The sequence below is a fragment of the Amblyomma mixtum genome, chromosome 1 (genome assembly GCF_055824585.1).
Source record: "Amblyomma mixtum isolate Tamu chromosome 1, ASM5582458v1, whole genome shotgun sequence".
Classification (NCBI taxonomy): Eukaryota; Metazoa; Arthropoda; class Arachnida; order Ixodida; family Ixodidae; genus Amblyomma; species Amblyomma mixtum.
In genome coordinates, this window is record NC_143012.1 from 227,468,344 (window position 1) to 227,496,179 (window position 27,836).

A 27,836-nucleotide genomic window follows, 5' to 3' on the forward strand; every position below is an offset into this window, starting at 1 on the left:
GTACGTAATGTGAAGAAAAGAAAACCATGGTATCTTAAGGTAACGGAGTGGATACCAAGAGAAGCCAAACGTACGGCAAGGGACGGCAGAGAGTCAGGGGGGCCGATGAAATTAATACTACGGGCATAATGTGGTTGCAGCTGGCGCCGGACATCGCTATGACGGATCAGTCCTATATACCTTTGTCCCGCTGCGGACGCAATCTGCTGTTGATGATAATACTAACTTTGATGTCAAAGTTGATCATGTTTTTGCTAGTAATGAACAATGGTCAATGAAACCATTGACCCGTGGGTATGTAGGTGAAAACAGCATGGATTTATTTGATGCTCTTTAGTAAAAGCTAAGAAAAATGAGGAGCAGCCTGTGCGATGTTCTGCTTATGCGGGAAAAATATTGATGTGGTGCACCTAGGTCCTGCGCTCAGCTTTAAATGCTACGCCATACTTTATAGTTTTTGTAGTACAGCCAGCGCAATGACGCTTTAAGCCACTCCAGCGTCAGGTCTACTACGGTTTAGGTTGCTTTAATTAGATTGCCTTGTCTGCTTGTGCCGCGAAAGTCGCCCCATCAATCGGCTATATGGCTTCATACCACTTCGTGTTAATAAAGATTGCGTGCCGTGTTGGCGCCTCAAAATGCGCTTGTTACCGTTTTTACCAAGCGGAACATGCGGCATCGATGAAACTGCGAGAGTGTTGGGAACAGTCAGGCCAGTTTCCTAAAAATGAACTGCTAGCAAAGTTACCACGAAGAAAGAAAGCGCTGGAAATTCAAACATTGCCAGTTTGTAATTCAACTAGAACGATAAGAATGCTAATCATAAGAGCGCTATCTGAATCACAACTCTTGGCGGTTTGGCATTAACAATGAAGAGGAAATATAGAAGCTCGACAGCGATGGTATAAATATCTAAAATGTCGACACTTTTCGAACCGCTCTATTGCGTTTTGATATTTTCGCGTTTTTCGTTCTTACATTTGGCATTGTATTCACAATGTATCATTGCAATACGTTGCAGCTGTCTTTAAAAAGCACAGATAGGACGACAGTAAAACGTATCAGGCGCCACTGTGCCTGTAACGCATTTTGGAGCTAAGAAAAATTCCCTGCTGGCAAATCCATGCTGCACATGAATAAGCCTAATGCATTTGATGGCACGTTCTTGTTGCGCTTCTCTCGACGTAACTACCTTAGAGACCCGTGTATTTACCAACGCTATCATCTAGGCTGGTAAATGCGTTAGCGGCTCAGTGGTTATGATGCTAGGCTGCTGAGCAGAAGGACGCGGGTTCGATCCCGGCCGCAGCGATCGCATTTTCGTGGTGGCGAAATGCTAGGGGCCCGGGTACTGTGCAATGTCAGTGCACGTTAGAGAACCCCAGGTGGTCGAAATTTCCGGAGCCCTCCACTACGGCGATCCTCATATCCTGAGTCGCATTGGGACGTTAAACCCTCACAAACCATAAACCATAATTGCGTCGCTGCTTCTGTCTAATCCATATGAGCTTATACCTGCATTGCAGAGGTGGGCTGCCCATAAAGCAGATGTACTACAGCAAAAGCTGCATAAGATATTTCGCCCTTTTTCAAGGCGCTCAGCTCCCGCACAGATGCACAGCAGGGGTATAGATTGACATTTGCGCAACTGCACATCTGCCGACGGGTGGACAAAAATGAGCTCGCAATGGAAGACGGGAAACTTAATGTCGAGATCTGTGTAACCATGTGATACATTGCATGTACTAAAGCCGTCTATAAAATATACTTAGCCTTTTTACCGCAAAAAAAAAAAAAACGGATAGAATGGTTACCACTCTATAACGCGAGATGCAACGTGAGCTGGTGAGGTATTTTTATTACGCGCTATTTTTAGCTTTCTACAAATACTCGTTCTTCGACTAGCACTTCTCTCCAGCCCACGGGTCCAGCCACGCGGCACATACACAAACACACTTCGAATGGTTTCCGCGAGTCACCGAAAAGGGTGCGTAACAAGCTTCCGGTTACGCACTCCTCCGCTCTTGCCATACTCTCCTTCCGCACTGATTTTCCTCCTCATCCTTCCGCGATAACTGCCTTCCCTGGCAGCCGCCTTCTGTTTGCGCATTCCTCCGTTCCCACCACGCTATTTTTTTTTTTCGAGTGTAATCCTCCTACTTCTTCGGTATGGATACGTACCTCCGGTGATGCCAACTACTACGATGCAAAATTCAGGGAATGGGCCTTTAACAGCTTTCGCACTAAAAGCTTATAGAATGGTTTCCACCTGTGAAAGGGATTCCACTTCCAGCAGGCCCTTTAACTGTACCTCAGTGGGTTCTTTATTTATTTATTAATTTATTTATTAATACCGCAATCCCAGGAAGGGATTTTCGCAGGGTGAGCATACAGAAAATAGGTAAGTACAAATATTAAGAAAAAAAAGTACAAAGGCCACAAATTAATAATAAGCAACAAAAACACAACAGCAAAATTGAAAGGCTCAATGACGTAACACAACAAAAAAGTACACGACGGTTTGGGGCGTATAAATACACTATTATCAAGTCATCAGTGAACATGGTCGACAGGGAATTAATTAAATGAAGAAAGAGCACCGAAACGATCACAATACTAAAATCAGGTCATAAAAAATGGGAAACGGGAATGCATGAACTGTCTATTGAAGGACTTCGTTGATCCGCAGGCTTTCGCTTAGCTTTGACATGTAATTGCCTTCGTTTTCAGGCAGGCACTGCCGAATTTTTGTGGTTATGTTACGTCCCGGTTCACGCGCCGCGGACTGCGTAGGTTATTTCTGCTGGATCCGCCTTGTCGCAGCTTCCGTGGCACGCACTGATTGGCCTTCGCGCCGGTACCCCTACCTCCCTGGTGTGTGAAGCAGTGCAGCAGGAAGGTTCTTATAAATCAAGAGCTTTGTTATCGCTAACCTGTCACATCATATCATGCAACGACCCGTGGGTGGCCAAACCGCTCGCTTCGATCCATCAGTGATATGACGCACACTGTAGCGTCGCATGGGACGGCGAGAACACGCGCTATCGTCTAGTATGGCCGTGATCACGCTCGCTTCCTTTCTCCTTTGTGCGCATTCGCTTTTAGACGGTAGCTCTGATTAAGTCGTTCGCGAGTTTCACGTTGTCGGCAAAGACAGCGAGCGCAGTGCACCTGGAGGGTGGTTGGCAGGTGGCAGAGTGGAGAGAGAAACCCATTCCGCTTTTAGGGAAGAGGGAGGAGAGGGAAAGTGGAAATGGGAAGATGCGACGGGCGGTGACAAGGACACTGAAGTCGTCAATCAGAGGGAAGGCATGGGGAGAAGGAGACGGAGCTCGGCGTGTGCGGTGGTACTACGTGTCATGTGGCACGCGGTACTGCCACTTCCTCCGCGTCGGCGGTGGCTCGCTCGGCGAACTTGGCATTTAGCCAGGACGTTGTTGCGGCCAGCTGCGACACTGTATATATACAGGGTGCTTCACCTAAGACTTTACGGAATCTTTAAAAATAGAGGAGAGCGCTTTTTTCGCCACAGCATTGTTAGCGGTGTAGTACATCAGAATACAGCTGCGACGTGCTAACTAGCAGGATGCTTAACTAATATTGAATAATTAACTTTTTAACTATTGCTATTCTGCTCCTTAATTGTTGAGATTCGTGTAGCCCAGCGAAGTGGCATCAGTATCAGTTTCTAGAATTTCGAAAACGCGGTTACCCTCGCCGCTGTGGCCCAACAAATTTTGACATCGCGCCAAAATATGCGCTTTCGGGAAGCTGACAGGCAAAGCAACCTCTCCAGTACAAGTAACACGTACAAATAGCCAAAATTTATTGAGTCATAGCGCTTAGTGTAATTGCATTTTCTAAATTCTAAAAACTGATATGAATATTTCTTACGGTGGGCTGCACGCCTCTCATAATTAATGAGCCTAACGGTAATTGTTGAAAGTTAACTGTACAATATCAGTTACCAGACTCATGGTTAGTACGCCTTAGCTGTACTCTGATGTACAGTCTTCGTCAAACGTATACAGCCCAAGGGGTCTGTTTCTGAGCCCTGAAGCGCGGCCCCTCTTGCATACTAGGGAGTCCTAATCTCACGAAGTCAGGAGGAACTTAAGTCCTCAACCCTCCCAAGCTTAGGACTGTTAAGTATGCTTAAAAGCCCCGCTACACGGCTTTGATGCAAACCCCTTGGGGTCTATATTTTTGAAAAAGACTGTACTTCACAACTGACAATGCTATGCCAAAAAAAAAAAAGCAGTCCTCCACCTCAAAAAGCGTATTTTTAAGAATTGTGTAAAGTATTTGGTGAAACACTGTGTATATAATAAGAAAGGCGGAGAGACGTAGCGGAGAGGCATGTTGCACAAGGCGTGGCATGTTGCAGTACATGTTCTCGAACAGTAGATGGGAGGCAAGCAGTTTAGGTCAGAATAACATACATTCTTTGCTCTCACGTCACAGCTGACGCTCAAACATTCGCGTTACACAATCGTACCCGTCCTGCGAATTTTCTTTTCTCCGCACTCTTCTTTTCACTTCTTCGCACTCCTTTCGCTCATCTCCCCAACGGTGCCTTTCCGTTCCCTGCATCCTTTCTGGGGACTACGACAGGGAGCCTCGCTATTGGGACACGAGGCGTTCACAGATGTGTGTTTAAAAGCCACAGGCATTAAAACACGACATGCTCATACAGTGAGCTCAAACGGACGCTTTGTCAAGCTTCGTGCGCAAATCTCACTCAAATGACGCATTTCGGAACTGATGCCTTCGCTGATGTGACAGCTGGCATTAGCAGTCGTGATTATGTATGTGAAGTGCTAACAGCGACTGTTTATATATAACAAGCAAGATGATTGGCCGTTGACGCTAACACTGGGTACATTTCGCTGAAAGGTGGATAATTTAGGTCATGGTTGCACGCTGTAATTTTAAGCATAGCTCCGATTTTTGGTAAACTTAGACGAACATTGTCCCGATAACGAGGCGAAGCCAGGCAAGACTGCCGCCGAAATGAAAGCAGGAACTTCCGTTTCCTCACTACATTCGTGTTCAACTTTTAGTGCTTCTATGTGTTCTCAAAAATTAAAATGTGGTAGGGTTTTAACTTCGTTAAACCGAGTAGACGTGCGAAAGCAAGGCACCTTTCAAGCAAGGGGCCTTGAGGGTGCCAAGATCGCTCCCATAGTCAACCTCCCATTGGCTGCAGCTTGCGTGACGCTTCTCCGAGCGAACGCGAGCTTACCCGAGTTACTCCTAGTCTTCACGCAAGATTTTTGGTTGGAACCGTGTTAAGTAGTGCTTTCGCACTAAAATTCCCCGCTTCGCCGTTTCAGTCGTAACCAGCAGAAAAGGTGGCGCAAATAGAGCAGCTTCGTTTCCTGATGATTCAGACCACGCGGCGGTCGAATTTCTATGGAGGCGAAATTCTAGAGGCCCGTGTACTGTGCGATGTTAGTGTGCGTCGAAGAACCCCAGGTGGTCGAAATTTCCGGAGCCCTTCACTACGGCGTCCCTCATAGCCCGAGTCGCTTTGGGACGATAAACCCCATAAACCTAAGCTTCAGACCACTCGAAATGCCAAAGTCGCTTAGTGCTCTAAATCGTCGTCGTTCATCCGATCGCTTCGCGCTTGCAAATGCTCGAGGCAGGAGTGCTGGGGCCGAGTTCAGACAAGAAAGCTGGAGTGTATCACCCGCACTGCTTACGTAGCCGAACAAGAAGTTGAGAAGATGAAGTTGGGACGAAGGAGATTGGACGCACCTCTGCAGCGCGTCAAGCAGCAAAAACCGAGAGTGCCTTTGAGCGCACTGCCCAGCACGCAGAGAAGAAACGACTGAACATTGCGGCACAGTAAAGCACCAAAAGTGGCGAAAGATGTCGAGTGCGCTTTCCGTTTGAAAGAGAAGCGGCTGATGTCTCCGGTTTCTCAAGCAGCGAAAGCAGCCGCGGAGGCCAAGTGCGCTGCCTAGATCAAATGACAGGAGCGAGCGAACTCAGCAACAGGGAGACATGGCTGATTGGTTTGTGGGGGATTAACGTCCCAAAGCGACTAAGGCTATATGAGAGACGCCGTAGTGAAGGGCTCCGGAAATTTCGACCTACTGGCGTTCTTTAACATACATTGACATCGCACGGTACACGGGCTTCTAGAATTTCGCCTCCATAGAATCAACCGTCGCGGTCGGGATCGAACCCGCGTCTTTCGGGCCAGCAGCCGAGCACCATAACCACTGAGCCACCGCGGCGGCTGTAGCTGGCTGATACCGAATTGTCATAAAATGAGCTGCGCCTTTATTCCAGCGTATTGCATATTTGCACCGACTCTCGCCGACGAGACAAATGGAAATTTTCTGTTCATGCGATAGCATTAGGAGGGCCATGAAGGCTAAAACTCTCCAGCGATGTCGGTGTCGGCATCGGTGTCGGCGTCGGCACACGTGTGAAGCCTCTACCTGCTAGGTGGTGTTTAGGTAGATTTGCCTCTCACCACCTGGCCCCTGTCAACCGTCCTCCTCTCCTCTTGCACTTATCCCCCTCCCCTTCTTCACATGCATGGCAGGGGAGGGAGACGCAGGACGAATAATGACTCAGCAGAAGATGAAAATGGCTAAGAAAATGACTCGGAGAACAGCAGGCCTACGTGCAAAATATACAGCCCACCAAAGGTCTATTTGAGCAAAAACGAGGCTTACGGCAGCTATTCCTTCTCGTATTGCTAGGGAAGAGCAACCTGCGTTTCACAGGCCCGCCGGTGGTTGTGTTTGAAAGAGCTCCCTGCCAGTGCAATGGCGTATCGCTTAATCGGTCCTTTTCTACGCTGGTAGTTGTTTGAGGAATCGCCGTAATCTCTGAATGTGACATATTTGCGTAGTTGCGTAGTCGGAATTGGCACAGAATCGGTAATCGAATAGATTGGTGAGTGAAAAACTACGAACTAAGAATTAAATTAGAAAAGCAACAGATGGGTGAGTGAAAGCAGCAAGCTGTTGAATTTCCTCAGCATCAATCCAATTGGTCGCCCCCAATTTTTTTTTGATAGAAGGTGAAAAAAATGTAATGCGAAGGCAAGATAACCGATGGTCGTTAAGGGTAACGGACTGTGTTCTAAGAGAAGGCAGGCGTAGCAGGGGGCGGCAGAAAGTTAGGTGGGCGGATGAGATTAAGAAGTTTGTGGGTATAGGGTGGCCCCAGCTAGCACAGGACAGGGTTAACTGGAGGTATATGGGAGCGGTCTTTGCCCTGCAGTGGGCGTAGTCAGACTGATGATGATGACTTTTTGTCTATTTTGCCCGCATCAAAATCGCACGCGGCCTCCGTGGTAGAGATTCGAGCCTTTGGCTTTGAAGCTTACAGCCGCATCCACTGAGCCTCCCTTGGCGGATGTGGCAATAAGCCAAAGGTTATACCGCGCCTCTACGCAATCAGTTTTATTTGTTCTCTTTTGCAATGATCGCAGCTTTTTGCAAATGACGCACTAACTCCTTACATATGTGCAGTTCTTTCCTCGGCAAAAGAAAAGGTCAGTTCACTGACATCGCATAGCACACGGGCGCCTTTTGCTTTTCGCCTCCATCGAAACGCGGCAGCCGCGGTTGGGTTTCGATCCCGGGTACTCAGGCTCAGGAAATCATGCTTTGTGGCAGCATAAAGAGACGTTGATATCAGAACTATAGCGGGCTTAAAGTAAGAATGAAGGCTGAAACGGCTGATGTAAAACAGGGAACTAAAAGGAAGCTTTGGGGTTCAATATCAATGACTTTAAATAGCTTCAAATGAAACTGCTTAAAAGAACAGTTACACAAGCAAATAAAAGAGGTAAACTGAAGGACATGTTTCCTGTTCTAACCGAATGCTATGCACTGAAGCATTTTAATTGGTGATGGATTTTCTCTTTTTTGCAGGTTATCACAACGGTAGGTGAGTAATGTTGAGACATAAAAAATGATGATTATTTGCTCGCAAGCATAGGAATGAAAATGAATGAATGAAAAACTTTATTGTACAACAAGTGTTCTTTATCGAAGAGTAGGTGGAGCCCTCAGTCCAGGGCCCCAGCGGCCTTTGCAGTCTTGCAAGCCCTGTCGATCAGCTTGAGCTGCTCTTCAGGCTTCGAGCTGGACAGCGCAGCCTCCCACTGCTCCGGTGTTGGTGTGTTGTTTATCGGCACTGCCTGCATTTTCTGACAGGCCCATGTAACGTGGTAAAGCGTTGGGTGTTCACCGCATAGCGGGCATTTGTTGGCATATGTGGAAGGATAAATTTTGCTGAGTAAACTCAGATTGGGGTATGTATTAGTCTGCAGTTGTCTCCAGGCAACCGACTGCTCTCTACTAAGGTCTTTGTTGGGAGGAGGGTAGGCCCTACGGAGGGCTCGTTGGTGTTCTAAGATGGCTCCATACCGTCTAGTGACTGCGTCCAGTTCCCCTTCGGTGCGCGCCTCCCGGTTGGCGTACCTCGGGCATTGGCGTCCGCACATTGGTTCCCTTTGACAGCCTCATGGCCTGGTGTCCACGTGATGAAGCATCTCGTAAAAGTGATCGTCCTCGCCTTGAGTATGTGAATGGCTGCAGTGGATATGCGTCCACTGCTGCATCTTCTGCACGCCTCTTGCGAGTCTGTAATGATGTGTGCATGGGGCTCGTCACTCTGCTGGGTGATGGCGAGTGCAATTGCTGCTTCCTCAGCCTCGAGGATGTTGTTGGTTTTTATCGAAGCGCAGTTGATTTCCCTGAGCTGGTGATCCACCACGCTGGCTACCGAGCCGTATCGGTGTCTGTATGTTGTTGCGTCAACGTATAATACGTCTTTTGCCCCGGCGAAGCTTCTTTCGTGGAATTCAGATCTTGCCTTTCTTCTCGCCTTATGTATATCGGGATGCATGTTTTTAGGAATCGGGCTGATCTCAATGATCCTCCTCATTTCATTTGGAACGCTCTCTGTGCTATTGATTTCTTTCAAAGCGTCCCTCATGCCGAGCAACCGCAGCGTGTTTCGGCCTGTTGCGGACAGTACCAGTCTTGTTTTCTGCGCGAGAAGGTGGGCCTCGATATGTTCTTGTACTGTGTTGTTTATGCCCAGTTTAAGGAATTTCTCCGTCGAAGTGTTGACCGGCAGTCCGAGAGCGCATTTGTATGCTTTTATAAGAATTGCCTATAACTGCTCCTTTTCTTGCTCGAGCGGTGTTTGGTAGGGGACGCCGTATAAGATCCTACTGACCACGAGGGCCTGTACTAGCCTACATGTGTCTTCCTCCTTCATACCTCTTCTTCTGTTGGAAATTCTTGCAATCATCCTGGTGATCTGTGCTGTGGTATTTGCTAGCTGTCTGACCGTGTGATCAATACGACGGTTGCTTTGGATCCACATGCCGAGGATCTTAACTTTCGATACTTCCGGAACCTTCGTTTCCCCTAGGTAGATATCTATGGAGTTTTGCAGATCATACCCTTGTCTGTAGACTCTGAGCACCTCGGATTTTTCAGGGGAGCATGCGAGTCCACAGTGTCGGGCGTATGCGTTGACCGTGTCTGCTGCTCGCTGAAGAAGCTCTTGTTTTTCTCCTAAGGATCCCCTTGTCACCCAGATTCTGACATCATCTGCGTAGATGGCATGCCTGATTCCTTCAATTTCTTCAAGCGCCCTTGCTAAACCAATCATTGCAATATTAAAAAGCATAGGTGATAACACAGAGCCTTGCGGTGTTCCTTTTTCGGGGGTGTTGAAGGTGTCAGTCCTGATGCCTCCTATTCCAATGGTAGCGGTTCGGTTAGTCAGAAAGGCTTTCACATAGTTGAATGGACGCTTTGTGAAGAGGCCATCGTGCATTCGAGGTCGATTTTCACTTCATTATAACAAACTCTCAGAGTGCAGTTGCACGCATGTTGTGTTTTTGAGCTTTAAATTTCTGGCGTCGAGCCGAGCACCGCCCTTAAGGATTTAGTTGCCTGAACCAAACGGGTGCCTACGAATGGAACACCCCTCTTTTTTCTGCTGTGCATGCTATAAACGCAGTTGTCTAGACTTCAGTGCGAAGGTTTAAATCATATGAACTTGCTGTTTGGGGCACCGGCCGGATGCTGTAAGCGAATTTGCTTTGGTCTGTGCACATTCATGATGTAAGTACGTGAAGGATAGATCGCTAGGTCGTATCCCACAGAGCACAAATTTCAGTTGTGTGAAAAAGTTTTCTGGTATATGGAAACAGAAATAAAACAAATTGGGTTGGAAAAGCGAATCCGTCATGATTAAAGTGCCAAATTACCCTTAAATCAACAACACAAGTTAAAGAAAAACACATGCCCTTTTGCTTACCTTGGTTTAGGTGGCTGTTAGCTCCTCCATATGCATGACAAAAATAGCCACACATACCGGTCCTCTTATAGGCTTTTCTGCAGAAAAATAAAAAGGAATAATCCGAAAGAAAAGTGCAAGAAGTATGTTGTTTTTGTTTGATTTTTGGTTTTATGGGAGTTAAACGTCCCCAAAGCGACTCAGGCTATGAGCGACGCCGTAGTGAAGGGCTCCGGAAATTTCGACCACCTGGTGTTCTTTAACGTGCTCCTACCTCCATTTATTAGAATACATCAACCAGATCTGGGACGGTCGTCCACTCCCTCCCGAGTGGAAAACGTCACTTGTGACGTTTATCCCTAAAACAGGTAAGGCCGTGAATACGGACAACCTGAGGCCCATATCACTGACCTCATGTGCGGGCAAGCTTATGGAGACGATGGTTCGGGATCGCCTCTCTCCATACCTGGAGAGTAAGGGCTTCTTTGCAGTTACCATGTTCGGGTTTCGCCCCCACATGTCTGCACAGGATGTCCTTCTCCAGCTGCACAGGGATGTAATACGACCCACAACTATGCAACACAATGACAAAGCCATCCTCGCCCTTGATCTGAAAGGAGCTTTCGACAATGTTAAACACGGAAGCATCCTGGCCAACTTGAGTTCTACCGATTGTGGGGCTAGGGCCTACGCGTATGTAAGAAATTTCTTGACTAATCGCCAGGCCTTTCTTCGGATTGAGGGCGAGGAATACGGCCCTTACATGATGGGAACACGGGGTACACCTCAGGGAGCGGTGTTATCACCGCTCCTGTTCAACATAGCTATGATGCACCTCCCAAGCCAACTGGCCCGGGTGGAAGGCATTCAACACGCGTTGTATGCAGATGACATTACAATTTGGACCACTGAGGGGAGCCTTGGGGACATGGAGGCCCGCCTTCAGCAGGCCGCTTCCATAGTCGATGCGTATGCCATTGACTGTGGGCTCCAATGTGCTCCAGCGAAATCAGAGCTTTTGCATGTCAGAGCGAACCCAAAGGATAGGACAGCAATTCACATCTCTCTGTCAGGAGGTCCTATTAGAGAGGTGGAGGAGCTCCGTATTCTGGGCCTTTTCATTCACCACAGACTCAGACCGGACTCCACCATTCTGAAACTCAAGAGAGTAGGCGAACAGGTAGGGCGCATGATCCGCCGCGTTTCCAACAAGCGGGGCGGTCTGCGGGGCAGGGACGCGCTTCGGCTCGTCTATGCCTTCGTGACTAGCCGGATCCTCTACGCCGTGCCATATCTCCGCACTACTAAGCAAGACGAGGCGCGAATAGACGCTGTCATCCGCAAGGCAACTAAGCGAGCCCTGGATCTCCCGGTGACTACCTCTAATGCCAAACTCAAGGCATTGGGGGTGCTAAACTCCTACCAGGAGCTGCGGGAGGCCCACCTCGTGAACCAATACACGCGGCTCATGCAGACGGCCCCTGGGCGCCGCCTGCTAAACCGCTTACACATCCAACACGACTGCACTCCAGAGGAGGCGGAGCGTATCCCAGTACTGTGGCGCCATATGCTCTGGGTCTCCCCGCTCCCCCGTAACATGGACACCGACATGCACGTAAACAGGCGACAAGCGCGGGCTCGGGCTCTTGAGAGACAACACGGCTCCCGACCCGGTGTATATTATGTAGACGTAGCAGGCCCATCGCCCACGGGATTTTACACGGCCGCTGTCGTTCACCAGGAAATGCACGTTGATGGACTCTCTTTTCGAGCCCCGAATTCAATGCGAGCCGAGGAAGTAGCGATAGCGCTTGCTGCCGCCCACGCCAATTCGAGAATCATCATTACGGACTCCCGAAAAGCATGTGATCATTACTTGGCAGGGGAGATCTCCCCCTTAGCTGCTTGCATTCTAAGACGGACTGCCACTGATCCAACACCCAAAAGAATCATTTGGGCTCCTGGCCACCAGGGCTTACGAGGTAATGAGGCCGCTGACGCGGCTGCCCGAGCGCTTACTCACCGGGCTCCTCATCCCAGCTCTTCTGGCTCGGAGACTAACCAGCCGCTGCTGCGATTCAAGGAAATTATAACGCATTATAGCGACATCCACCGCCTTTTACCGGCCCCTGCAAAGGGGCTGAGTAAGACGGAGGAGCGAACTTTAAGGCGCCTGCAGACAGGTACTCTACTCTGTCCTGCAATCTTAAAGCATTACGATCCTAACACGGATGGGCGATGCCCACACTGTGGGGAGACCTGTGATATCTTCCACATGGTGTGGGCATGTACTCAAAATCCCCACCTCCCCCCTTCCCCTACCCCTTCCAGAGAGGCATGGGAGACTGCCCTTCTCAACTGCTCCTCGCTTGAGTCCCAAAGGGCTCTGGTGAAACGGGCTAGAGACGGGGCATTGTCATGCGGTGTCCCGGACTAGGGACGCCGACCATGTAGCGTGGCCACTCTGTGGCTCCCAAACTCTATTTCAGAAATTAAAAGTTTTCACCACCACCACCGACATCGCACAGTACACGGGCCTCTAGAATTTCGCCTTCATCGAATTTCTTTTTGTGTGCGTCGTTGATGTAATAAGCTATTTGTTTTGGTTATAAACAAAACGGGAACTTAATCACACACCGTAAGTTTCTGTATGCAGCCTGCAGTTCTTTTCACGTTCAAAAGAAATGTTTTTGAGGAAAGGAAACGGCGCAGTATCTGTCTCGCATTTCTCGGCGGACGCCCGAACCGCACCTTAAGGGAAAGGAGGAAGGTGGGAGTGAAAGATGAAAGAGACAAAGAGGTGCCGTTGTCGAGGTCTGCGGAATAATTTCGACCACTTGGAGATCTTTAACGTGCACTGACTTCGCACAGCACACGGGCACCCTTTTGCGTTTCGCCTCCATCGAAACGCAGCCGCCGCTCTCTGCCCAAAAAGCTAAAGCGGCAGTGAGAATGTGACAGTATTTGACATGATCTCTTAGTTTAAATGATGTGTAAGGAAAAATAGAAAAGAGGACTGCGTCTGGGAGATGCACACAAATGATCTTGGGTTCTCTCTACAAACAGGAAATGCACAATATAGCAACCGAGATTCAGGCCTGATAAACAACGGTAAGTTTTGCGGAGCGAATGAATGTTTTCTCCTGATTTTTATGATGCTGTTTTTTTTTCTGCCAGGCTCTATTACATGGGTGAATTTGTATGAAGAAGCGCAAAGATACATCGACAAGCTGAATTTGACATCAAACGTTACATCGTGGGGTCTGACCAAAAACTACACCTACTGGACGGAAGGATACAATCAATCGGGAGAGTACGTAGACTGTTTTGAACAGGGAATGCGTTATACGCCTGGTTGCCACAAGATCGTTTGTACCTCAAGGAATTACTGTGTGATAACGGGAAAGCATCTAGAGAGTGCGGCACAGTACACGACGGCTGTACAGGTTATGCGACCTCGCCGCTAGCAGTCATAAATGTTCGTGGTAGGCGCTCATTTCAGAATGGGCGCTTTTATTGCGAAAGCAACACTGCGCTAGTCGCCGAGCCATATCGCGGAGCTCTGGAAAGGTCAAGCTACCCATACGCGAGGAGCGGGTGACGTCACACGGCGCACAGCTGGCGCTGCGGGGCCGCCGCCGCGCGCTCTCCATCACCTCACCGACAGTCTCCCTCTCTCTCCCTCTCTGATGCGCAGTAGCAATTGCGCATCGCCATCTGCGTGGTTTGTGGCGTATATATAAAATTGGCAGTGGCTTAGCTCTGCTAGGGAGGTGGTGGAGAGATCGAGGCTTAGGCCGCTTATCTGTTTTTTCAGCAGCGTCCGCTTCGGCGGACGCGGTTGTTGCTGCGACGCGCGCCTTTTCTTTCCTTTTTCTCTCCTCTTATCCTTTATTTCTCCTCTATCTGCACGCGGCAGCGGTGGTGAATCGGCTCGAGCCAGTTGGCAGGCCCGTGCAATTTCCTTTTCATTATTCTCCCAGTCACAACAACAACAACAGCTCTGCTAGATCTGTTGTTTCAGCCAGCGTCTTCGTTTCGGTGGACGTGGTTGTTGCGACGCGCACCTCTTCTTTCACTCTTTCCTCTTGTCTGTTAACTCTCCTCTATCTGCACGAACTAGCGGTGGTGGCTCGGCTCGAGCCAGTCGGCAGGCCCACCGCATAGCGAACCGAGGGCTGGCCTACGCGAGCGAAACACGACTCGCCTCACCCAGGCTTACATCATAAGCCGCACAACATATGCCCTTCCATACCTACCCCCCAAACAGAAGGAGAGAGACCGGGTTAATGCGCTCCTACATAGTTGCACGAGAACGGCTCTACGTCTTCCCCCCCAGCACATCCAACGACCGACTCCTCAAACTCGGTGTACACAACACCTTTGAGGAGCTGAAAGAAGCTACCTTTATGGCACAACTATCCCGTCTATCCAGCTCAGAGGCTGGCCGTACTTTATTGTCCCAGTTGAGCCTGACCCCAATTACACAGCCTACCGAGGCGGTCCCCCTTTCTGCTACCCTCCGCTCTAACCTCAACGTAACCCCCATCCCCAAGAACATGCATCCTGAGCGAGACAGGGAACGCAGAGTAGCAAGGGCTCGGGCCCTTCACAAACAGTATAGCGAGGACCATGAGGTGGTCTACGTGGACGCAGCGGAACAGGCTCCCGTATGGCCGTGGCAGTAGCCGGCAGTAATGCAAAGCTTCTAACCTCCGGCTCATACCAATTCGACCACAGAGGCAGAAGAGGCAGCCATCGCGCTTGCTCTCATTTCTACATCTGCCAAAAAAATTATCTCCGATTCCAAATCTGCAATTTTGAATTATGCAAAGGGCTACATATCCAGCACCGCTGCTCGTTTACTACGTTTCTGGCAGCCCCGGCGCCTCATCACCCTCATCTGGACGCCAGCACATGCTGGCCTCCCTGGCAACGAGGAGGCTCATTTCCTAGCCCGAGGTCTCACATTCCGGGCAGGAGTCGAGCCCCCTCTACGAGCCTTGGAGCGCCTGCACTCCTTCCGTGACATTCTCTCGTACTACCGAGACAAACGAAGGGAATACGCACCCCCAGCTCCATCCCTCACCATAGCCCAGGCTGCACATTGGCGACAACTACAAACCAGAACTGCTCCATACCCAATACTGCTGCATGCCCGATACCCCGACCAATTCCCGTCATCATGAAAACTTTGCGGCAAACCAGGAGACTTCTTACACACCCTCCTCACATGCCCCACCTTCCCTCAACCCCCATCACCAACCGCGGCGGAGTCTTCTGACGAGCTCGTCCGCTCAAGACCAGCGCCGGATCATGTCCAGCGCTCACAGAAGGATTGCGCTCCAGGGGCTATCCTTCGCGTTGTAAGGGTGCCTCCTCCTCACATTGAGGAGGCATCCAAGTGCCATGTAGGGGGCTTCGCCCCCACAATTTACATCATTGGCAATAAAAGTTTCCACCACCACCACCACTTTCCTTTTCATCCTCCTCTCAGTCGCAACAACAACATAGCTCTGCTATGCCAGGACATACGTAGCGTGAGGTGAGGGCGAGGTTTACGCATCTCGATGGACGCCTCAATCAGAGGAAAGGCGCATAACTGCCCTCTTGCAACAGTGGACACCTCAACCATGCTTTAAACTATGTGGCGGTAGTGACAGGTGTGCGCTGCATGCGTTGGCATTGGCAACGTTGTGCCAGAAATGCGGCGCTGAAGTCATAGGCCGTCGGCGTTCGTTGTGTTGATTGGCGTTGGCGTTGATCACGTTTTACACTCGTTCATTTTAAGGAAAGGAAGGCGAGGGCGCGCGGCGAGGCAAGTCAGCTGTGCGTAGTGACGTCACTTGCTCCTCGCGCATGCGCAGTGTGGTCGTGCAAGAGCACGCGAAAAGGCGAGACTATGGGCAGTGTAGCTCACGCAACAATGACTACTGGCAGATGTTGTTTTCGCAATTCTCCGGCTTTTACCACAGCTAAACCACAGCCAATTTTATTATACCGCGCTCACACTAGCGGGAAGTCGTGCAAAGCACAACGTTTTCCGCTCGCCGCTTCCAGCAATGACCGGTTTCTCTCCCGCGGGCCCACTCGTTTTTCCGTTCAGCAGCCGGTTGGGTCGGGAGCTATTTTTCCCGTCCAGTAGAAGCGATCAGCCAGTAAAAGGCGATCATGACGTCAAGTCACTGATATCAAGCCGGCCACGGAATCGTGCAGTTCTCGCTTGCGCCTGCTAAGATGAGGCTCGAAGTTTTTGTGAGTTTTGTTGAATATGTTCGGGCGTACCCTTTCTTGTACGACAAGCATATAAAGAAGACACCACACTGGAAGCAAGCAGATGGGAGATAATCGGACAAGAGTTCGGCCTGACTGGTAAGCTTTATTTCTCTGCGTAGTAGGGCTATTTTATGGTGGTGAGCAATTAAGAATAGAAATATTAACAAATGTCTTCTACAGGAAGCCAGGCCTTTGGGAAATTTAGAAACGCAAGGGACCGCTGGCTCAATATTTTAAGAGGCACCGACGCAACTTATAGGAGCGGTGCAACTGGCAACGCTGCCAACACCGCAAAAAAAAGTTCAGGGGGCACTTTGGCACACTAAACTGCTTCAAGGTGGAAGCCTTTCCTGGAGCACTGTTAGGCATTGACTGAGAGACTGTTTGTTATTGACTAGTGTTTTATTTGGCTGTATACTTTAACTGCGCATTAAAACTACACACTTTCAGAGGCGCGCTTCACTTCTCCCCTAGTGCGTCTCTTTATCTGCTTCTTCGACTTCGGCTGTATCCATGACTTCCTCAAAGTTTAGGTCGGGGGAGATTTCCGCAGATGGCTCATGCCCGGTGAATTCTTTGTTTGATCGGGTCTACGTCGACTACTACCGCCTTGTGGTCACTAAAGTGGAGTGATATGTAGTCTAGATCTTTGACGCTGGGGTGGGTTCTGAAGACCAAATCCAAGCAGCTTCCGTACTTGGTGGTAGCTTTGTCCCGTGGAGTAGACAAGTGCAGACCCAGAGATTTCTGCATTCCATCTAGGAAGTCTTGATGCGTTCTGGCATCCTGGTTGAAGTCTCCTACCACTATCACTGGGCCAAACTTGAACCAGCTTGGTAGCACTCGTCCCATGAATTCATCAACGTTTTTAGATCTAAAAACGTTGGAATTCATGGCCAGCCCGTTGGGATATGTGAGGTGACAAGTAGACGCACACCACGTTAAGTCCACTTTCGAGCTTGACACCGCACACTTCCCCCACATCAAAGTGCAAGCCGTCAAACTGTAGCGGTGTTAGGTTGACGTCTGGGTGCGCGTAAATGGCAACTCCCGCTGCTTGGTTGGAAGCACGACTTGCTCCTGTAACGTAGTGAAAGCCTTTGATCTCAACTGGTGCCACCAAGGGATTCATCCATGTTTCAGTTAGACAGAGAACCTTGCACCGAGCCAAGACATGGTCATGTGCGACGTCTTGACCGTGTAGCGACAGTGAACGTACGTTCACACAAGCTAGTGGAAGCTGTGATGCTTCCATAATCGCATTGCACCGCTGGGTGATTGTAGTCAAGCGATGCTCGTTTAGACGCCTGAACTCGTCCATGAGGCTGCGGTTTGGGTTGCTAGTCAAGCCGTGGCGGAACTTGGCCGTGCTCGTCGGCAAATTTGTTTTTGAGGAGAGGAAATGAATCTGTCTCGCATATCTCGGTGACACCTGAACCTCACCGGAAGAAGGGAGGGACATGAGAGTGAACGAAGACACCGTATTCAGTACACGCGCCTTTGAAAATGGTTTTTTGAGGAAAGGAAATGTATCTGTCTCGCATATATCGGTGGACACCTGAACCTCATCCGAAGAAGGGAGGGACATGAGAGTGAACGAAGACACCGTATTCAGTACACGCGCCTTTGAAAATGGTTTTTTGAGGAAAGGAAATGAATCTGTCTCGCATATCTCGGTGGACACCTGAACCTCACCGGAAGAAGGGAGGGACATTAGAGTGAACGAAGACACCGTATTCAGTACACGCGCCTTTGAAAATGGTTTTTTGAGGAAAGGAAATGTATCTGTCTCGCATATATCGGTGGACACCTGAACCTCATCCGAAGAAGGGAGGGACATGAGAGTGAACGAAGACACCGTATTCAGTACACGCGCATTTGAAAATGGTTTTTTGAGGAAAGGAAATGAATCTGTCTCGCATATCTCGGTGGACACCTGAACCTCACCGGAAGAAGGGAGGGACATTAGAGTGAACGAAGACACCGTATTCAGTACACGCGCCTTTGAAAATGGTTTTTTGAGGAAAGGAAATGTATCTGTCTCTCATATCTCGGTGTACACCTAAACCTCGCCGTAACGGGAAGGGAGGAAGATGGGAGTGAACGAAGACACCGTAGTCACTAGACGCGCCTTTGTTCATTCCAAATCATCGAGCTGGCATGGCGAAGCCAGATTTATGCTGGCTGACCACAAGTCGTGTGTACATAGTTATTGTCTTTTGTTGATTGTTTGTGTTGTCCAGTGTTTTGTGTCAAAGCCAGGCAATAAAGAAAAAAAAAAAAAAGAGCTGGCATGGCGAAGTGGTAGCGTGCTCGTCTCGCACTCCGGAGACCGGGGTTCGATTCTCAAGCTCGGAAAATTTCCAACTGTGTTTTATTTGTTTATGTGGTCTGACTAGAAATGCTAATTGGTTAAGTAAGTCCCACTAACTTGGAGCATCACTATACGATCCCTTTAATTGGTTGCATGGTTAGTAGCCAAAGTGCAATTGGCCCCCTTTGAAATTCGCGCACTGTGACGTCACGACCGTTTCGACCAACTGAAAAGCGTAACATTTTTTGTCGACAACTTCTGCTTACAACGATGAGGCATTAAAGGCTTCCGCCTTAAAATTGCCACTGTATACCCTCATGGATAGCATGCTGCGCAAAGCGCTGCACTGCGCGAGCGAGTTAGTATGTGACATGTTTAATGACTGTATTTTCAAAGTGCAATGCAGATGCGCATGCCACAACAGAGCGAATCAAATCCTACGTTAACTCTTTTGGGACCGCGTATTAGCCACCGCGTGAAAATGCACGACGATTCTGAGCGCGCTGCCAAGCACTAATTACCACGTGCTGGAACACGTGTTGCTACAAAAACGAGGCTCAGTCGCGTGATTCAGCCGGTTCACCTGCGGATATTTTGGATGAAACGAGTAGTGAAGAGTCCGAAGACGACTTTTCAAGTTCGGACTTCATATTGGAGAGCGATTAGGGCGTGCAGCAACTAGGGCCATCAACCAGTGGCCGAAAGGGAGCATAGTTTCACTTTTCGCTTGCGCTTGAGCAGGTATGCATAATCGATACATGTTCCCACTATTTTTATCGCTATTTAGTAGGGTTACACAACCTATGCAAATAACTCCTGCTGCCGGCGCAAACGCGTGTCGTGTTTTCGCCGAAACAGGAACCCGGTGTGCACATGAACAAAGTTATACCGGTTATATTACGCACGACGAGCACATGCTTCGCGAATACATCATGAGTACCCCTACTTACTCTCGGAAGTAACCTTCGTCTTTCTTCGCACCCAAAATCGGTGCTTCCGTGCATTCTGTGGAGTGAACAGGCAAGGACGACATCGCTTGCAGTTGCCAGCAGTTCATCGCCCGCACCAGCCATTGTCTTGAAAAGGTAACGGGAAGAAGAGAGATAAGACGGGCGACGCGAGAACTACGAGAAGACGAAGCGGAAAAAGCGCGGGCAATCTCGTCTGCGCTCGCGGATGCTGATGAAGCGCGAGAACGTCGCTGGTTTCACGTGACTAGCACACCGGAAAAACGCGCGCAGAGTGGACACCATTCCGCAGAGCTTCGAGAAGACGGCGCCGTTAACACAGTGCCGCTGCGGGAGGTTTCCCGCTAGTGTGAGCGGCGTTTTACGCGCATTTAATTTTTGAGAGCCTCTGGTACGCTTGGCTGGAAGAGAAGTGCTAATGAAGCACGTTGTTTTTCAAGCTTGAATCGCTTTTGGTGCTTGCGCTCACAATACCTGCGTGCGTGCTCCTTAACACCGGATTAAGCTATTATATTAAAAAATAAAGAGAAGTTGAGAAATTAGCATCAGGTAAACATATTTGCACAAGAGGGGGTTGCCGCCCGCGTCTAGCTAATTCCCACACAGTTGTTATGTAGCATTTTGGTTTGAAGACAACCACAGCAGCTTTGCTTTGCTTAGTTGGATCTTTATCGGCGCAGAAACAACGTGCTCCTTATGCCTGGCCAGACCGAAAAGTGCTGGAAGAGCGCCCTCGGGAGGGCTGAGCAGAGTGCAGCGCACTGTAAACGGATCCCGCTAGGTCTACCTATTATTGCTTTCTGCTCACCATTATCGTTTTGTAGGAGACGAATCAAGGATAGAGGTTTGCATACAGAACTGAAAGACGTTTCTGGAGGATGGTGATAGGCCCTTCTGCTGCTCGTCGGGAGTTTACATGCCCAGCTTTCCTAGACATTAGCAACTAACGTCATCTGCTGGCTGCTAGCAGCGAAGACAGCGTATATTTATGGGGATATATTAAACTTGTAACTATGAGCAAACTTGAGTCCCTGGAGTGCATAAGCGAAACAGGTGATTATGATGGCCCATCGACTTTGCCTCTTCCCTGCCATGTTGGTGACACGTGAAAGCTTTCTGCTCTTACATCAACTATTTCCTGATGGGCATAGAAAAACAGTGGGATGCACCGAACGTTCGAAATTCCCGCGGTGGATGGATGGATAGAGGGATGGATGGATGGATAGAGGGATAGATGGACGGACGGACGGATGGATGGATGGATGGATAGATGGATGGATGGATGGATGGATGGATGGATGGATGGATGGATGGATGGATGGATGGATGGATGGATGGACGGGTGGACGGACGGACGGACGGACGGACGGACGGACGGACGGACTGATGGATGGATGGATCAATGGATGGATGGTTAGATGGATGGATGGGTGGATCGATGAATGGATGGTTGAATGGATGGATAGAGGGATGGACGGACGGACGGACGGACGGACGGACGGATGGATGGATGGAGGGATGGATGGAGGACGGACGGACGGACGGACGGACGGACGGACGGACGGACGGACGGACGGACGGACGGACGGACGGATGGATGGATGGATGGATGGATGGATGGATGGACGGACGGACGGACGGACGGACGGACGGACGGACGGACGGACAGATGGATAGATTGTTGGATGGATGGGTGCATGGATGGACGGAGAGACGGTTGGATGGTGGATGAGGCATGTTTGGATGGGCAGACAGATGCATGCATAAATAGATGGATGGAAAGTCACCTTTGAAGTGGGGCGGCGGCATGTGCCATCATGCCTGGTATTCTTTTTAACGCGGTAGCGTTAAGGGTCTTGTGGCGCAGGAAAGGCGGCGTCTTTGGCCGTGGTTGAAAAATCCTTGAAGAATCACCGGAGAAGCAACGCACGGGAGATGGCGTACCTAGGTCATGCGAACTTCAGACGTGATCCCAACCTGCCCACAGGATTGTAAGCAAACTGCCCAAAGCGGCAGGTGACAATTCAATTACTGGTTGACCGCGAGAGGTTGCTCTGAAAGAACAAACTGGGCCTCACAAGCCCACTGGTGGCAGCACCTGCCATCGCACGGCAGTGGTGCATCACTTAACCACTGCACGACTGCGCCTGGAGTGCTATTAGGACTCACAGGGATCGATCAACATAAAGTAGTGAATGACCAATTGCGCATATATGGGCATTCTTCCATCAAAGCTATCACGTCACGTCACGTCCGGAATGAAATGTCCCCTCCAGTTTTTCGTTATATATTTTTTGTGCAATCTGTAAAGTTTTACTGTATCCTCTATAAATTAGCCATTTTTCTTCAGATATAAATTTTATTGATTTTACGCGGGACAAAGGTTCAATCCAGAACTTGTACCCTGACGTCTGCGCCCTGCTTCTAAGCCACCAATCTCTCTGTCACTGTCATTTTTTGCTAATATCTGCCGCTATTCATTCCATCGATTCGTCACATTTAAATTCTAGGACATCATGGAGAGTGATTGCACCTGTATTGACATCTGGCCGGATCCTGTTACATTGTAGTAAAACATGTTCCATCGTTTATACGGAATTACCACACACAGCACACGTGTAATCTTATGGTTAAATTTCTTTTAATGCCAAAGCACTATATGACTCATCGGCAACAAAATCCGGCGTTGTTAAATGGAGGACGAGGAGGAATAACAGGAAGGGCAGGGAGGTTAACCGGAAGAGTAATCGGTTTGCTACCATACACGGAGGGAAATGGGCGAGGGGATAAAAAAATGAAGGAAAAAAGAGAGTAGCAGAAAATTGAAGTCACTCTAAAAAGTCAGTGTTTGTTGAATTCACAGTTCATCATCCAGGCCAGAAGTTCGCAAGAAGCGGAGCAGTGCCTTGGAGGCCTTCACCGCCGATGTTCGCCGCGGCCAGTGGCCGAAAATCTTCATTTCCGTCAGTGGGCGCGGATCTAGGCGCTCCAGCGCATGGCTGAGAGACTGCCTTTAGCGTTGCTAAAAGGGGTCACTAAAAATCCCAGGTGTCATCACTGTGACATCAAAGAAAAATAAAAATTTCCTGTTGAAGTGCGGGGAATTCAATCCAGGACTGTCAGACTGAGACGAGCACGCAACCCATGGGCCACAAAACCGCCTTTTGTTTTTGAACATGGTGCACTGAAATTAGTTTTCTTTATATCAACTGCTTACAAAGCTCTTAAAAGATGTCTAGAGACTGCCTTTTCTCCAGTGAACTAATACAGTTTTTATCATCCGCGTTTTGATTTGTCGTTGAAAGCTCTTTATTTCTCCGCCCTGGTTTCCCTGTGATGTTGAGTTTTCAGCACCACCCGCCACATGGTGGCAGCATTGGAAGCAAGAGGCGTGTGCCCAGATTTCCTGGGCATGAATTTCGCTTAAGTGTTCCTTATCACGGAGTGTGAATAATGGGTTGGTTTACCTGCCATGCTGAATTAGTGTTCAAGTCCGCTTCCGTGTGGGTCAGTGCTGAAGCTTTATGCTAGAAGCTCCATTTGAGTTCCAATCTTTCGCGATGGTCCGCAGTCAGGTGAATTCCTGCAAGGAACTTGCTGCCGTAGGTTGATGCTGCTTGGAGATGGCCTTTAGTCCCTCCCATTCCAGCACAAAATGATGCGCACCCGGGACGGGCACGCACATGAATCTGCGTTGGTAACGGTGACTATAGGCTGCTTAGATTGTTGTGCTGCTGTAGCTATCTGCGCAGAGCGCCAAATGTCATATCACGTTGCAACGGCGTTGGAGTTGCCGTTTCGTGCTTAGTAGAAACCTCAGAGATAAATCTCGTAAGAGCCGTGAGATTTGTTGCAGTTTTCACGAATGAAATTATTCGCGTGTTCACTACTACTGCTTTCGCAGTTTAAAAAAAAAGGTAACGCTAAAATATCATGGCCATGCCTTTGTCTCTTTTTCTCAGACACCCAATCATTGGGACAGTCGAGTCACTGACGTGCGAGAATACGACCTACGAGTACGTACTGCAAAGTAACGTTTGCCGTGTGTCGGCGAGAAAGTGCTTGGAAGTATTCACGTGGAATATAACCGATGGTTTGGAGGGCCCATTTCAATTGCCCGTGAACGTTACTGTGCCGATGATCAGAAAACCAAGATCGAAACAAACATTTGTGGTGCCTCTGGACTTGAACAACGCCACACATCTAGTGACGAAGCTCAACTGGACGCACCTAACTCTGATTTGGGGCAGAATTAGACGCGTGAAAAGGGTAAGATGGTTTATAAACTTGTTCTGGTTTTGTTGCACATACAATGCTTCTATTTGAGTCTAGATTTCGTCTGCTACCTCGATTACACATGCCAGCTCTTATAGAAATAGACTATAGACTTCTTGGAACACTTATTATAGACTCTATTGCCTTCCTATAGATATTTCTTTTTGTCTATTCATAGTGTATAGACTGTCTATAGACAAAAGTCTACTAAAAGTGCATGACCATAAATCTATGGTTTGTCTGTAGACAGTCTATAGGATTTGTATTGCCTATAGACAGTTATCTAGAATTAGTCTACAGAAAGTCTATAGACTATGAATAGACAGAAGCCTATGGACAGTGTACAGACCGTCTATAATTTTTTGTAAGGGCGAGGACAGCTTGGAAATGTATTGAGGCTTATTGAGGGACTGGAAGCAGATACCACTGTGGTCGGGAAGGGTGCGCAGGATAATGGCGAATGGCAGACGCCATTCTAGTGGCTGGTGGTGTCATGTTTGGCATGGGAGCCATAAAGGTTACTGAAAATCAACATTTATTTTGCTCTTACGAAAGAGTCGAAATCGGGTCCTTATTCGTATTTAAAAAAATTGAAATTTAATGTTTAACTATGCCAGATATTTTTTAGATCCATGATTAAGCCCCTTTAAAGGGTCAGTATGGGGATTACTGGAGTTTGATAATTTCAGCTTATTTCACAACACGTATAGCCATGAAAAATGAAAAGTTTATTTTACCACCCGAGAAACGTGTCACTGGTAGTCTTCCACACCATCAAATGACTAAGAAGGAGCTGTAGCATGTTGTAGGTGTCATAGAAGGGTTCTTGCAAAGTAAATTCGATCTTGAGGATTGCAGAACATGCAAGGTAATAATATGCAACTGATATACCGTAAAATCCCGGTAATTCGATTTTATGGAGCAGGAGAAATTCGCCGAATTACCCAATGTTGAGTTGTCGGAGTAATAAAAGAAACGTGATCATATGTCCCAGATCAACATACCTGTTTGTTTGAAAAAAAAATTTATAATCGTTCATTGCTTCGTGAGAGAAATGTATGAGGTAATAACTATTCTTCGCAGTTCACCAAATGGCGCAGTAGCCTCCCCCCCTCCTCTTACACACAAAATTACAACGCAAAAAAATGAACACTCCGCGTAGCTGCACACGAGATGATGTAAAGCGGTTGCAGCCGCCAGTGTAACACCAAGTACTTCGACAGCGCCAGCCGCGACGCGCTCGCAACGAAACAAGGAAAACGGCGAAGCGCCTCACAAAAGGAAACATCATGCAATCGTACCTTCTTGACTAAATATCACTCCGATAAGTACGGAGACTGTGTTTTTCGGTTCGGCTCCAGCCCTACTCCTTCATTATCGCCTAATCTTCAGCGCCCTGCGCTCATGCGATCTCCCCCACCTGTTCGAATTACCCAAAGTGCGGGCAAAAATCCTCCGAATTAAGGCTTTCACGCCACAGAATAGTAAGCGCGCTTGACGGGGCTGGATGGGCTGTCGCAATTATCTGGTTTTCCGAATTAGCGGGAATCTAATGAGCGAGCTTCAAGTGATTAATAAGAAGTACCCCAAAGCACTCTAAAGCCTGAGAAGCGAGGCCACGCGCGCGGCACTCCGCCTTCTCACCAATGCATTGCTATGCCCGGCAGCACTAAAACGTTTTGACCCCTCCTTTAGCGGCAGCTGCCCACACTGTAGAGCTGTGTCTTCGGACACATATCGCATGGTGTGGGCCCGCTCCTCCAACCCCGCTATTCCCCCCATCCCCAACCTAAACCGGGAGGACTGGGAGGCGACCCTGCTCGGCTGCCACGACTTACAGGCCCAACAAGCCTTAGTCGGGCGCGCCCGGGCGGCGGCCACCGCCACTGGGGTCCCAAACTAGGGACCTCCACCTAGTGCTTGTAAGGATCGGTCTCTTACGAGCTGATAAAAGCATACCTCCTGTCCCTTCTCAATAAATATTTTCACCACCACCCCCACGCCCTATAGCACGATCGGCTGGTGCGCGCAGTTCAGAATCCGGCGGCTACGTGATCGGATGTCGGCGGTGCGACGTCTCAGCTTGCCGACGACTCCGCTCCCTCCTGGCTGAGCGAGCCCTCTTTGAAATATATTGGCGGATACCAGACAGCGTCGAATCTGTCTGAGGTTCCACAAACTGGTGTCAAGGAGTTAAACAGCAAAGCCAGGAACCCTTCGATTAATCCAAATAAGTGGGGGTTTTGCAATAACGAAAACATATTAAACGCACTACTTTTGGCCTCCACAAAAAATATTTTCTTTCTATTGCTGTTTTATTTTTGGTCCCCTGGTCACAATTTTGTTCGCCTAGGATGGCGCACTAATTTGAAGGGATAAACTGTTCAAAACTAGAAACCAGCGACATATCCAACTCGGCTCTAGTGAGTAACGAAAATAATTCCTGCAGTTCTCCGTGTGTCATTTCATATACAAGCTTTCGATTTTTTTCCCATTTGCTGAAATCCTTGGGCGATTCCCTACTTCTACTCCGCTGTACAGTAAGGAAACTGTCATGGGCACTGACCGGCACGCATCTCTACTCCAGTATCCGGTAGGCACAACGCGTTGATCTTGAGATGGCGTAGATACGCGTTCTTATCACAACAGCTAGAACAATCACTGGTAATAGTACTGACACGACGAAAGCCATACTCGAAGAATGAATTCTCTTTCCCTAAACATGTGATCAAAGTGAACCCCGATTCTGTACGGGAAAGCTTTTCTAGCTAAGAGCTGACCGCTTTGCGGGCAGTTACAATCTTAATTTTCTCACAAAGATGACCAGAGCTCGCATTTGCTCTCGTGAGGTCACAGGTTTCAAAACATTTCTCTCATGATTATCACTTTGATTTACAGACATGCAACTTTACTGCGGAGATAAGATTCAACGGAAGTTTTGCCTACGAATATCTCAACGAAACCAGTGGTTGTGTGGCATACGCAAGCGTTCCTGTGGGAAACCTTACTGATCCTTGCAAAGGACTTTTTAGTGATGGCGAGACACTGAAATATAACGTGACAGGAACCTACGAACAATATATATGCCGCAAGAAGAGGAGGCGCAGGAAAATTAAACCGTAATTTCTTGTCTGCGCATACAGAAACGATCATGCGCAAGGGACATGTATTCTGGCGGGAGAGGTGATGCAGTAAAATGTTAGTGATATGCAAGATAGGGGGAAAATAAGCAGAGAATCTAAGGGCGTTCAATAACAATCATGCGACAGCAATGCGCTAGCACTAGTTTTGCCCCGTTCTGCATGTTCTTTTTGTGCGTTTCCGTTTTGCGCTGACTGATGGGAAGGGTACTCATTAAAGGTTTTAAACAAAACTTTAATTTTCCAAACACTCTCTTTTATCTCTCTCCATTATTTCTGCACGCTGGCGACACCTTGTCTTGGCTACCACTGCCAAACAGCGTTGCATTTGCTCCTCCTTTTCGGCTTCATGTCTTTGTCAGCCTCGGCATTCATCCGTTGACGCTCTTCAAAAGGATCACTTGTATACCACTCGTAGAATGCGGGAAGCCCATCGTTACTTTTCACACAGAACACTGACGCAGCCAGTGACGCGACTGCTGGAACGCGTGACCCGGGTCCAGAAGTGACGGACACTGTGCGGGGCCGGAATCCAGCGCTGTTCGAGCGCCGCCTCCAGTCCTCGTTCGT

General features: G+C 48.8%; 1 protein-coding gene across 1 annotated transcript; it reads left to right on the plus strand.

Annotated features, from left to right (window-relative positions):
• Positions 1–6,964: 6,964 nt before the first annotated feature.
• On the plus strand, positions 6,965–27,249 carry LOC149371089 (uncharacterized). Its single transcript, XM_089579208.1, has 5 exons — positions 6,965–6,968; positions 7,905–7,916; positions 13,471–13,606; positions 23,814–24,120; positions 27,025–27,249. The coding sequence occupies exons 1-5, from the start codon at positions 6,965–6,967 to the stop codon at positions 27,247–27,249; spliced, it is 684 nt and encodes a 227-aa protein (XP_089435334.1).
• Positions 27,250–27,836: the final 587 nt, after the last annotated feature.

Bases quoted from the DNA above. Each gene is read 5' to 3' on its own strand.
- LOC149371089 (XM_089579208.1), top strand. The intron at 13,607-23,813 runs GTACGTAGACTG...TCTTTTTCTCAG, and splicing joins GGATACAATCAATCGGGAGA to ACACCCAATCATTGGGACAG. The intron at 24,121-27,024 runs GTAAGATGGTTT...TTTGATTTACAG, and splicing joins GAATTAGACGCGTGAAAAGG to ACATGCAACTTTACTGCGGA.